This window comes from Cylas formicarius, unplaced genomic scaffold (genome assembly GCF_029955315.1).
Source record: "Cylas formicarius isolate icCylForm1 unplaced genomic scaffold, icCylForm1.1 PGA_scaffold_3__17_contigs__length_32017465, whole genome shotgun sequence".
NCBI lineage: Eukaryota > Metazoa > Arthropoda > Insecta > Coleoptera > Brentidae > Cylas > Cylas formicarius.
Window position 1 is genome coordinate 28,949,454 of NW_026844326.1, and position 13,588 is coordinate 28,963,041.

The 13,588-nt window shown below is 40.2% G+C and overlaps 1 protein-coding gene across 2 annotated transcripts; it reads right to left on the bottom strand.

The window, feature by feature from the left end:
- Positions 1-1,469: 1,469 nt before the first annotated feature.
- Positions 1,470-11,575, bottom strand: LOC132699083 (exportin-6-B). Of its 2 annotated transcripts, XR_009618471.1 has the most exons (17): positions 11,073-11,575; positions 10,823-11,020; positions 10,586-10,769; positions 10,118-10,529; positions 8,858-9,064; positions 8,695-8,803; positions 8,545-8,637; positions 8,305-8,482; positions 6,902-7,046; positions 6,318-6,846; positions 6,098-6,264; positions 4,324-4,518; positions 4,049-4,274; positions 3,759-3,995; positions 3,238-3,706; positions 2,776-2,905; positions 1,470-2,714 (listed from the first exon to the last, which is right to left on the bottom strand). XR_009618471.1 is itself a non-coding variant. In XM_060665555.1 (16 exons), exons 1-16 carry the CDS (start codon positions 11,412-11,414, stop codon positions 3,614-3,616), a joined length of 3,183 nt encoding a protein of 1,060 aa, XP_060521538.1. In that variant the 5' UTR covers positions 11,415-11,570; the 3' UTR covers positions 3,247-3,613. The 2 variants fall into 2 exon arrangements, 1 of the variants encoding a protein (XP_060521538.1); XM_060665555.1 differs by lacking the exons at positions 1,470-2,714; positions 2,776-2,905 and having other exon boundaries at positions 3,247-3,706; positions 11,073-11,279; positions 11,412-11,570.
- Positions 11,576-13,588: the final 2,013 nt, after the last annotated feature.

Sequence of the window (13,588 nt, forward strand, 5' to 3'; positions counted from 1 at the left end):
TACTTTGTAGGGGTGGGGTTTTAGTATTTTTATCGTCGACTGGCTAAAAGCTTTCGGCGATGTAGGTTGCCACCCTTTTTAAGTGCCCATCTTAATAATGACATCCCCACGTAGTACAGTTATTTAGTTATTCGACTAGTTAACCGGCGACGATTTCGCTCAACGAACTCAAGCGCGCAGTTAAAACAACAAATAAACCACACGACTTTTTAGATACCTGAAACTGTGGAATTTAAAAACTGGTGGCGTCATCCAGGAGCAAGTACGCGAAGCATTCGCTCAGTTGTTCGTTATTCCGTGGTTCGTAAACAAGGACCCTTGTTTAATTTCTATTGGGAGAATTAGCGATTGAGGTTTTTGCAGTGCTTTTTGTTGTCAAAACTAAGAAACTACAGTGATTCATGTTGTATGAAGTGGAATCTGTTTTAACGTACAACAACGTGTTTTTTTTTTCGGTATTACTTTGCTGTAATGTAAAGGCAAGCATTTCCCTACATTGTAATTTTCTGGCTGAATGTGTCGAGTTTCGTTTTACATATTGGATTTATTATAAACTGTGATCGCTTTTGTGGTTACACGTCAAGGATCAACACGAATTAAACCTTTAGGTACTTCCATTTATAATCCTTATTCGAACTTCTGAAGCTGGCTTCTAATTCAATCCTGCTCTAACAAAAATTTACTTAATTCCAACTTCTTGACAAGCAAGTCGGGGAACATTAAATAAATATAACTCTCCCCCTCTATATATATACGAACATAGAGACACAAGCTGAGCTGCAAGACTTCCAACGTGAACTAAGCCTGGGATTATCCAACTTCGTATTCTTAATTCTTAAACCTATTTGTAATTTTAATGATTGTCTTTAAAGTTTAATTCTTGATCGCGCAACTTTAGTTTTGGTAAAAAAAAGTGTGTATCTAATTAATTTTATTTAGTCGCGTTTCTAAAGAAAGAAGTAACATTAGATTATGCAATATTCTAAGCACACTACCAACGTAAATTTTTGTTCGTACTAACGTGAGGAATAAAAAAACGAACGTCAATTGTCACTGTCTCAACATTTTCGGAACATGGTTCCCGGATCAAATCGATCGCGATCTTCAAAGCATGATTCGAACCATAGTAAAAATTATATAAGATGACAATTACGTCACATCATAAATTGCAGGAACTACTAAATGGTGATAGGGTGAGTAAGGTCACGAGGTTATGTTATGACCGATGATGACAGGGGTTAGTAGCTTGATTTCAGGTTAATGTTTACTTTAATAATTTTTAGTTTCCTTATATTTCGTGATTTTATAGCATTCTGTACTAAATAAGCTTATCTTAAAGGTTTTTCTAGTCACATGAGCAGCTATAACAATAGTCTAAAAACGAAAAAAGGTGAGATCCTTGTAGCATTACCTCTCATTGATAAATTTCTTTTAGGGCGAAAAGCTTTTATTATCATTATCCAAGATTTGTGAGTTATTTGTTGCAGATTCGCAGTTATGATAGAATATTTTTGGTTAATAGAAATTGGCTAATCTTAGGCTTAGTTTAACTTAGATATTTAAATAAAAAGCACAATAACAAACATTTATTACGAATTTTAACACAAGATACAAAGGACAATTTATTTTAAGACACAATTTGATTCTCAAAGTCTCAAATAGATGAATATAAATTTTATGAAATTATATAAAAGCAAAATATGTTGTGTTAAGTTTACGTAGAAATCTCAGGACATTGTTTCTAAAAAATATTTTATTAACTTTAGTTAGTAGGTACCAAATGAACTAATTTGTTCTAAATGAGAGCCTGTCATTTTGTTCATTTGAAGTTCAGTCACTAAGTTCACTTTCAGTATCACTTTCTGAATCCAGTGAAATTATTATGGGCTCTATTTCATTAAAAATGGTTTTGTTACACCATCTAAAATAATTTTATTGGTATGTTCCACACAGTTTTTCCAAACCTCGGATGTAATTGGTAATGGAGTATCATTCGACGTAGCTAAAACATTTTCATCCATATGACTCTCTCTTCCGATATGTCTATTTAGCACGAGACCATATTAACTCAATAGCATTTAATTCACACTGGTAAGAAGGGTTACAAAGTGCTTCAGGCACACCAAGCTTGCTTCATCCATAAATCACTTCCCTTGAAAGCCCAGTGGTCTTCTTACACTTTTTATGGAATTATATTGGCCAAGGCTGTTTTGCATTCCCTTTGGAAAATATCCATGTTTCATCCATAAAAATAACCTGACGAGAGGAAGCGTTGACATACTCATAACTTCTTAAAAATCTAGTTCAAAGTAATGAAACATTGGTGTGCTCCACAAGATACCGTCGATAATCATCTTTTTTGAATTTAACACGAATGCGCTGGGCAATACTCAATGTCTGCCAAAGAACTATTGCTGATAAAAATAAGTTTTTGTTCTTTAAGCCTGCTATTTAAAGTTGCTAATGTGACATGTTTTTTCTAAAAAAAACAATGGAATTAATCGTAATAGTAATCATAATAATCATCTTGCATGGTTATAAATGATGTCTTTCACTATACGCCATGTCTCGTATATTATATTTAACTACATCAATTAAATGAGTCGTCTTTGTCTTTTTTAGAGGTCTCTTCTTTCCTGGTGATTTTATTACGTTTTCATTAGATTTTAAACGATTTTTTATTCTAAACTAATATTTAGTGCCTGTACCACCCGCTGCAAAATTAGGAGGGATTACTAATCAAATGATATCCACAATTTAATTAGTTATACAAACCCCTTGCGGACAGCGGTAACAAAAGTCCTCCGTTATCCTTTTCTTGTTGAATAAAATTTTAGCAAAGATACCACTAGACCCAGTGATTCAAAGTTAAAGGTCTTATCTTTCATAGCAAATACTTCTTTAACTAAAAATTAAAAACAACGGTCAGTTTAAAACCAGGCTTTTACACGCATATCTTTTAAGGCGCAACAATTATGCACATTTCTACTGTACCAATCCTGCTATAAATCTCAGGATACTAAAGGACACATTAAAATACAAATGGTGTCAAAAAATGGCGCAGAAAGTATGGGCACTAAAATTTAATATTTTGACCATAAAAGAGCTTCCTCAGGTACATTTGGCGATTGTTTTGACGATATTTATATTTTAATATATCTTTAAGCTTTTCTTAAGGATTTATAGAACAAATATGTTTAAATATTTGAGAAGTAAAACAATATTGAGCGTATTTACTTGATTATTATGCTGACCAAGAATTTTTGTTTAACAAAAAGATAGCAGTTAAACTTGATTTTGCAAATTCGTCCATGACAACAAAATTGGCTATTGTCTTTTTCTAATACATTAAAAGTTATGAATGTATTGTCTTTACTAGAAGATGATATACTGACGAAATTGTCTTTTTTCGTGATTTACGGAGTAGTTACGAGAGTAAATAAAACATATTTATAGGTTATGTCTATCATTTGACAGCGAAAACGGTCTTGAAATCAATGGCGACAAAAAAAAATCCACAATTAAAAAACATTTTTATTAAAAAAAAAACTTTCTTCTTAAAGAATAACACAAATTGAGCGACGAACCGGACATATTGCTAAAATAACTGACGTTAAAGGACCGAAGGGCTACCGAGATTGGACACGCGGCACCGGTCAAAATCGTTGGAGAAGCTCTGCAGGTGCTGAACAAAACTCGGCACGTCCTACAAAGGTAACCATCTCTAACTTCGCAAAAAATCGACGCTACGAGCTTACCCGATCGTTAGTCGGATTAAAATTCGCGAGCAACAACTCGTATTGCTGGGGAAGAAGTTCCTTCAAGTCTTGGATATACTGCGGCAGGAATTTCGTAAAGAACCCTTCGAAACTGACCTCGGCCATGCTGTAGACGACCAAACCGATTTCCTCGCACGACAGCCCGTGCCTCTTGTAGAGCAACGCGTTCAACAGGACCCTCAACAATTCCGGCAGCAAGGTCGATCGAAATATGGCCTTAAAAAAATGATGAGCGTTAATTAGTGAGGTTAGATGCGTCGGACGTGCACCTTGTGGAACAGCTGCTTGTTGTGGTTGAGATCCTGCAAAATGACCAAGCTCCTGCGGAAGATATTGACGTCCTCGTGGAGCAGAGCCTCGCAAAACACCTTCAGCATGGCGAGGAGCTGTTCCGGTCGTTTGGGACTGTCCGGGCCGGCGGTCTCGTCGCCGACAGGCGAGTAACCGGCCATCACTTGGGAGTTGTAGAAGTAGAGCCATCGAAAGTTCAGAATGCTAAAGAGGGGTAGTGGAGTGAGAAGGATTTCACGTAATCCAGACCTACCTGTACAGTAGGTCCAGGAAACTGACGAAAACGTCGGGATATTCGATCGACCGTGGCAATAGTAAGGGGTAGATGTTCTCCATGCAGAGGTGCAAAATGTCCGGCAGGAAGGCCTTGCTGGAGGGCTCGCGCACCACTATGCAGAATATGTCGAGCAAACGCTGCAGCCCCCCGAAATTATTTGAGTGTTGTTCGCTGGAAGACGGACGGCAAAATGACATTTATTCTGCGATTTAACTGAGAAAGGAAGTGCTCCGACATTTTCAATGCCGTATTCCGGTAGGCAAGATAACATGATAATAATTAGCAAACGCCTTGGGATGAACTTATTCACTACAATATCGTCACCCAAAAAAGATACTTATATTCCGCTGCAAAAATTTAAAAACAATATGTAATAAGACAAGACATAAAAAATAAAATCTCCTTCACTCCTACATTCCCTCAGCAATCATTTACCTATTCTCCCAGTTGATTTGAAAGAACTACTCCGAGAGGTATATTGTTTTACTCACTAATAACTTTTTAGTGAGTTTTTAAATTTGGTTTCGTTAGTAGTAAGTCCAATACAATCTCCTAAGTGATCATAAATTTTAATAGACATTACATAGCTGCTTCTTATGGTACAAGTAAACGTATGCTATGGAACTCGCGAGTTATTAGGTGAAGTAATATAACTGTAAACTGTGGAAGTTGTTAAAAAGCTCTGTAGTTTTTTTTTACACAAATGGTACAATAGAAAACATAATGAAATCACAGTGAGTATGTTTAGCACCCCTCTCTTATTGGAAAGATGGCTAGTAACCAATATTAAATGATTTCTATTCTGTGGAGGAACATCAAAACCAAGCAGCACCACTAAGCTTTCGCAAAAAAATGCCTCTTGCAAGCAAAACAAAAACCGCATATCCCGTCAGTACTAGAACCTAACGAAATCGCTCATCCCCACTACCTGTGATAGCTTCTGGTGACCGGTGGGCGGGATCTGATATCACGCCTTACTTGGTCTTCGCGCACCTTTAGATCATGACGAGACAACACTATTTTTTTGTTTAACCAAAACCAAATTTAAAAAAACTAATAGTGCCTTGTGCCCCAAGTTTTATGACTGACCATCAGTTTACAGAGCCGAAAAACTACCTCAGCCTGAGTGACTGAACTCATAATGAACATTGGCTCTTCTCTCTAATAATTTCCGCATTAGAGATTCCGTCACAAAATACACGTCGCCGCAAGCGTCCGAAAACAATGAGTCTGACAGCAACCTCACACTTGCTACGGCGGTCTCCTTTCATTCAAACCACATATCATGAGTTTTTAAAAAATAGCGATTTACAGATTTACCACTGGTCCAAAAATCCGTCCAAGACAAAATTCCGTTTGAGATTTGCCAGGAGTTTACAGCATTCCATGCATATACGGCAAAGAACACGAATAAGCCTTAAGACTACGAAAAATAAACTAATAAGCAGTTACAGAACACAATCACGAAACCCGACATCAAATTCTTCTTCTCCCAATGAAAAATCTATAGAAATCAATAAGCAATCAAACAATATTAACTGCGACTCGGGTCGAGACAATGTTCAGGCGCCCTCATTCAGCTCCACCCACCTTAAACAATATATAAGTAAGTATGATCCAAAAACCAGCGAAGCAGGAGGAATCCAAACTTAGCACCGCACCATATATACTTAGTGGATACTAAGTTGTTCGACGATCGTGGCCTGCCACATCGATAAAATAGTCTGTGCCTCCTCCTTAAAGAACTTACCTGATAGCGACCTGGAGGAACACCTGTATGGCGTTCTTGGTGAACTCGAGCCCGATCTGCGCCTGCAGATTCTTCAGTGCCGCGATGAAAAAATGCGAAAACTCCTCGTGGACAGTCGCGTACTTGACGTACGTCGGGAATAGGCTCAACGCGTGGTCCAACGTCGGCTGAAACCGACCGCGTAAACACCGAACGACACGGGGGCGGAGTTGGGACTCACCCCGAGTGCGCACGTCAGCTCGCCCTTCGCCGCCACCGAAAATCCGCGGCAATACTCGACGACGTGCGCGAGCGACGGAAGGAGGCGGCGCACCACGTCACCCAGCCTGTTTTCGGGCGTGGTCGGCGTCAGCAGCCTAAAATCGCCCGTAAAATCGTTGAAGAAAGCCGCGATGACCGCTCGTTTCGCCTCGATCCCGACCTTGTCGGTTGACTTCAACGGTTTCAGCAAAACCTCGCAAACCACCGAGCATACGGTGTTGCCGGTGTCCCTGTCGGCGTATCTTAGATTGGGCGCCGCCCGGATAAACCTCGCGACGCCTGGGTGGCCCGCGACCGCGTTCGGTTTCCTAGCAATTTCCAGCAGGAGGTGGGCGGCCGAACGGCCTATCTTGACCGGCACCCTCGCGCCGTCCTCGAGGAGCGGCAACACCGCGTCCAAGATGACGTCGTGACCGGCGGTCACGTGGTTTTTGCCGCCTTCGATCCAACCGAGCCACGTCTTGAGCGACGCGAGCAGCTCGCTGTGCCTGCAAGAGGTCACGAGGTAAGATCGGATCGGGAGCGGTGGGGCGTGGCACTCACGCGTCAACGAAGCACTGGGTCAGGCGCGCATCCGCCACCTTCAGCTCGTAATACCGCACCGTGGCGGACTTGGAGGCACTTTGCAAGATATGGTCTATCAAAATGTATACCGTCGACGCCGCTGTCCTCTGCAGCTGTTCATCGTCTGTACGTAACAAATAAGTGTAAAACAACTATACCAAAAGACTATCCAAAAAGATGCCTAATGAAAGTCAAATAAATTGACACCTGAACTAACACTGATTCGAAAAAACATTTTTACCGACAATTTGGCGCTGTACGGGCGTAATATAAACGAATTTTTGCGCCGATTCATCACGACACTACTGAAAATAAGGAAGAGTCAAAACTTTGGGTTGCAAAAGGGAAACCAACTCTAAAGAAGGCTAAAACAATTTTATCGGCAAACAAGGTTGTGGCTACGGTTTTTTGGGATGCGAGAGGAATTATATACATTGATTACCTTGAAAAGGGTAAGACACTGGTTGAATTGATGCCGCAACCCCCTCCTCTCCAAACTTAGCCCCCAGCGACTATTACCTGTTTCCCAAAAAATAGCTTGGCGGTAAAAGATTTAACGGCAAGGAAGAAGTTGTCGATGCTGTAAATCAGTACTTTGCGGAGCTTGACGAATCTACGTTTAAAACTGGTATAACCAAATTAGAACACCGTTATGAGACATGTATCAGTGTTGATGGAGATTACGTTGAAAAATAAAGCAACAAAAATTAAAAAACATCGTTTTTAACAGTCGACGGCTGTCCGGCCTCTTACCTTGGTCAAGGTGTGCTCGGGATTGCTACTTAACTGCCGAAAAAGATCGATAAGACTGGCGGAATATAATTCTGGCAATCTGGTATGGGTACACTCTTATTGACAGCAACGAAATGGCAGAGAAGCTCAACCGGATCAGTTCGTTGGAATAACAGATAGAGGGAAGACATGTGGGAGTAGGTCTGAATGCAGTGCCCTAGGCACAAAAGACAAGGACGCACCACATATGGAAAACTAATAGGAAACCCAAAGCTTTCAAGATCGAAGGGCTTTCCATTTTTCATATTATACCAGGAAATGACCGTGTAGAGTGTTATCTACACATTATTTAACAATAATACATATTTTACAATAACCAAAAACCCTCTTCAAGGAATACCCGAATACGTTACTTTCTCCATTTAGTTCTCAGAACGACGCGATGGCGACGTAATGCAGAATATAAATAAACATAAATTTTGACACAAAAAAAAATTGACCGGACAATTCCACAACCCTTGGTTAACGCAAGAAGAAACCCGTAAAGTAACGAAAAGTAACTACTAACAATAATTTTCCAAATATCAAAATGGACGCTTTTTAGAGGTCCCTTTAACACAAAAATTATAACACTTGCAATTTTCACTTACCGGTGGTGTAAAAATGGTGGGCGAGGCTCCCCAGTGTAAAGCACGTGGTAGAAAAGTCCCTAAGTATATAATACAGTTGCTCAGTCTCAGAAGTTTCGAAGTTCAAGGCGCGCGTGCGCGCGTCCGCCGCGTTCTCCAGCTGCCGGTAGACGGCGTTGCACGCGTTCCAACCGTTTAACTGCGCAAGCGCGAAAACAAATGAACAACGGCTCCGTTTCACCCCACCCGCCCCCTACTCACAGCTTGGTTGAAGAGGTCGAGGAAGGCGTAATGCGCTGCCCGCGATATTATGTCGATGGACGCGTCGAGGAAGCGCTGCCAGTCCGTCTTGTCCTGCAAAAAAATAAGGCAATTAACAGGAAATCCGATAGGCTAAAACCCGCCCCATACGTCCTCGTCAGGTTCGGTGGTGTTGATCTCGATCAGCTGGGCGCAATTGTAGGTAAACTGGATCTTCTTGATCAAGGCACTACCCAGTCCAAGAAATACTTCCGAGTATCTGCAAAAAGTACAGTTACAGAGGGCGCCACTTGGAAGTGGCAAAATGTCGCACTTTTGCGCGTTTTCCGGTTTGATCTGCTTGAAAAAAGCCGTCCACACCGTCAGGCAGCGCAGGTAACACGGCACCGACGGTAGATGCATTGTGTATTGGAAAAACAAGGAGAGGAACTCAAGGGAGGAGAACGTTGGGTCCTTCTCGTACCTCCACAGGTGCTGTTCGATTATCAGCACCAGCAGCTCGCATAATTTCTTCACGAACCTACAAGCGCGCCATATCTTAATAGAAGGACGCCTTTTATGGTAATGTAAGATTTTCAGGTTATGGTGTACCAATGAGAATGATCTTTAAAAAAAAAACTGATCTCTCTTACCAATGTTGAAAATGCAACAAGAATAGTAAGAAAAAGTTAAAGAGGGTAAATTGAACTATTAGAGGGGAAGAAGTTACCACAAACGTTTCTCATTCAACAGAAAATATAATATTAGCATATGCAAAAGAGCATAAATAGGATAAATATAATTGAACGTTTTCAGCCTATACTTGGTGAAAATTAAACTCCATAATGGTTTTTAGAAAACAAAATGTAACTACCTCACAAAACCCACATAAACAGAAAATCTATAATCATTAAATCTAGATCATTTATAAAGGACGCAAAATTCCAGCTGGGCAATTAATAAATAAATTGATGAGTTATTAAGATGTAATTGATTATTTAAAAGGTCACTTCAATGTTTTAATTTACAAAGCCCGAAGTAAGTTTAATTTGTGCCGCCTACTTTTAAAATTTGAGAATCTAATCAAAATTTTCAATGATGACTGAATTATGATGTCCTTCCTGTTTGACCTATATTCTTTTTGGGATAAGTAGTACAAGTAAAGTTATATTCCCCTGATAGTAATAATTCTTTAGGAAAATTAAAAAAAGTGCTTTAAAAAAAAGTTAAAGAAAACATTAGAAGTATCACAATCCAATAAATAAAACGTAAAAATAAAATTTCAAATATCTATCTCTTTTTCAATTTATAAAATTATAAAAAAAGAATAGAAAAAGAATAGTAAGTAGTTGTAAGTTATTTTAAGGCCAACCTATCTAGGGGCAGTATTAGACCCCAATAGGTCTTTTACTATAAAAGATTTTTATGTAAAAGGAATTTTTGGCAATATAAATATTATTATTGTTATTTATTAGATAAAACACGCGACTTTTAGCCATTTCCATAGTTAGAACATAAATAAAAATCACCGGAGTTACGATTGCTGCGAAACTGGAAAAGCGCAATTTAAGGTTAGGAAACGCGAAAGCCTTACGTCTCGTCATAACTGTCGATACGGTAGGAACAAGAGTTGGCGAGGTTCCTCAGCAACTCGATCACGTGATCGTAAATCTCTTTAAAAAACGTCTCGCTGCCTGGCGGGCTGCATTTTCGGTAAAATATTTCGTTTATCGTCGACATCGCGCACACGCAAAGGTCGTCGTCGTCCTGGGAGTAAGTCGATACGTTAGTGAAGCAAAATATGGCCCTGATGATGCGAGCGGGCACGCTCTCGATCGGTACCCACGCGAACATGAATTGTACAGTGTTCAAGACCTCTTGGCTGAGGGCCTTGACGTCTGGTCGGAAAGTGGCAGTGGCGAGTTGCTGTTCCAGGCTCGGGCTGGTCGTCGGGTGCGTCGGTGAAGGCGGTGGCGTAGCCGTGGCAGCATGACGGGAGTTGGTGCCTTGGAAACGTCAACTCGCTAACCGAGCGGGGCCTAAATTTAGTGAACAGTCTTACCAAACTTCTCCAAAATATTGGTTAGTAGCATGAAAACGCCTGGAATGTAACCGTGCAGCAGTCTTGTTAGTTCTTTTTTTCTAGGACAGTTTTCAAACGTCGTATTAAAGCCGATTATCTCCTCGCAGGCGGTCCTTAGCATGATCAACCCGATGAGTTGATTTTGCTCAGTCGATTTTAAAAGCTGAAACGTTCGTGTCGGCGTAAGCATCGACTGGCGCGCGCGAATACAATTACCTCCAGTATATTAACAAAAAACTCCGGATATTTGGTCGGCCAATCGTACTTGGCAATTTCGACCAGGAGCTTGGCGTACTTGTGCTTTAAAAAGTGTGGGGTGTTGTGGCTTTTGAATATAAGATTCGTCTGCAAGGTGGACTTGATCTCCTCCTGCGTCGGCCAATCGGTATTGTTCCAATTTAGTTTTATCACAGACTAAAAAAATAGAGCAGTCACGCGGCATTTTTCAGAAGCGCTAGCCGTCTACCTCCAAAGTTTGTAAGGCAAACATCGTCACGTATTGACTAGACGTATGAGAAATGAAGTAAAGGCAGAGGCCGCACAGATGGGGCGTCGTTTTGAAAGAGTTAAGCTGTGCCTCGATATCATGTTTTCGGCCGTTGCTCGTGTACGGACTAAAGAATTCCTCGAGCAGTTTCTCCACCGCGAGCAGGGACCCGTTTTCGTTAAGGTCCTGCGCCAACAAACGCGACATTTATTAAACTTTCCGTTTGGAAAAAGTGCGAACGCGAATCGAAAACTGAGGTTATATAAATGTAAATCGCGATTTTCATGGGTGCAACGCCGTTGCGAGGGTTATACTTGCCATAGTTTTACGCGCGACGAATTGTTATTGGCATGACTCGCGGAATTTTTCGAATTTTAAAAGAATTTGTTAGAAAAATTTAGTAAAATATGAACATTTTGACGTTTCCGTTCGTTTCTTTGGGTACACCGTTGTGGTCGATGCGTGGCCTCTGTCGTCCGTGGAACCGAAACTCCACGATCTTTGGTCTACACCAAGAATCGGCAATATTTTTCGGATGGCAGACCATGCTCATAGTAAAACTTTTTATGCGGGCCCAACACCCAAATGTGTATATCATATACGAGTGTAAATATTAAAAATAAATATTAGAAAAATATATTTTTTGTTGACATATAACAATAATGCCAGGGCATAAAAATGTTAAAATTCTTTAATAAAGGAAACATAAAAAGAATATACAATCTCAATTACATGTATATTGTTGGAATACAATACTTTGCGTGTTAGGTACATTTATTTGTATAAGTAATATGCAATACATATTGCGTTTACGTCTCTTTATCTTTGCCTCTCAGTACCGTAGATATTTTGATTCTCTTGTCTCTGTACTTGACTGTCGTGTGCGCGTCTTGTAAAATATTGTGTGTTGTAACTTCTGTATAATAAACGGCCGGTTATTTTGTACGTACTTATTTTATTGGCAAACGTTGATACACGTAACGAATTCCGCTTGTGCTTATCGCCCTGCAACAGGTTATGGGCCCAGGGCTTTGAACTATTGCGTTGCCAATTTTTTTTTGTCGTTTGTGTCGTTTATTCAAAATGGCTGCCGATGTAGGTTCCGCATTTTCTGCGATCGAAAAATTGAAAGGTCGAGAAAATTATAGCGACTGGCGATTTCAAATCACTGCTCTGTTGAAACATGATGGTCTTTGGGAATGTGTGATGGGGCAGATGGTTACTTTCGCGACTATTGACGAAGCTCCAGCAGCGGTTGCAGCACGCCGGGAGGCAGCACGTAAGGAAGAAAAAGCGTTATCCAAAATAATTCTTTCCTTGGACAAGTCAACGTACCCGCACGTGATGCAGGCGAAAACATCGATAGAAGCTTGGAAGGCTCTCGAAAAAGCCTTTGAAGACAAGGGACTTCATCGACGTCTGCGCCTTTTAAGGAATCTGTGTTCCATTAAGTTGAGTAATTATGATACAATGGAGGATTATGTTAATGAAATTATGTCTCTCTCGCAACAACTTAATTCGATGGGTAGACCTATTGATGATGAGTTTTTAGGTGTTGTTATGCTCCAAGGGCTCACTGAAGATTATGACCCGATGCTGATGGCACTTGAAAGTTCTGGAACTGACATAACCTCAGATTTTGTAAAGACCAAGCTCCTGCAAGATAAAAAATGGCAGAATGGTAAATGCTCAAATGGAGGCACAGCACTGATATCAAAAACAGGTAAAAGGACTCCTTGGTTCTGGAGATGTCGCTCTAAGGGGCACTATAAAAATCAGTGTACCCAGAAACAATATAACCATCAAAATAACTTTCATCATGCAAAAGTTAAAAACATGAATAGCGACAAAGCTTTGTTTGCAGCTTTTAATATAAGTGAAAGACATGTTTTACCAAATGTATGGTATATTGATAGTGGAGCTACTTCTCATATGACTGGTAATAGTGCATTGCTACCTGTGCTGTCTGACAAAAATAAAGGACAGGAAATTATAGTTGCTGACAATGCTAGGTTGTCTGTTGCCGGAACGGGAGATGCAGTTGTCAAGTTGCAGCAAAATGGCAGCGAAAGACGCATTTCGGATATAAAATATGTTCCTAACCTGGCTGTGAATCTATTAAGTGTTAATTCACTAATTTCAAAGGGTTTTAGTGTATCTTTTGATTCGCAGGGTTGCCGAATATTTAATTGCAAATAATTCACCAACAGGGAAGAGTTGATAGCAACAGCAAGTAATGTGGATGGTTTGTACAGACTTGATACAATACCAGAAAGTGACATCTGTGCAAATACTGCAGAAGTCATGGAATCGCAAATGCTGTGGCACAAAAGGTTAGGTCATCTTAATCATTTTAGCATGAAGTTGTTGAAAGAAGGTTTGGCCTCAGGAATTAGCTATTGTGATACTCGACCTCCATCCTTGTGTGAAAGTTGCATTAAAGGTAAGCATTCGAAGAAACCGTTCCCCAAAAATAAAAATAATGGGGTTGCTGC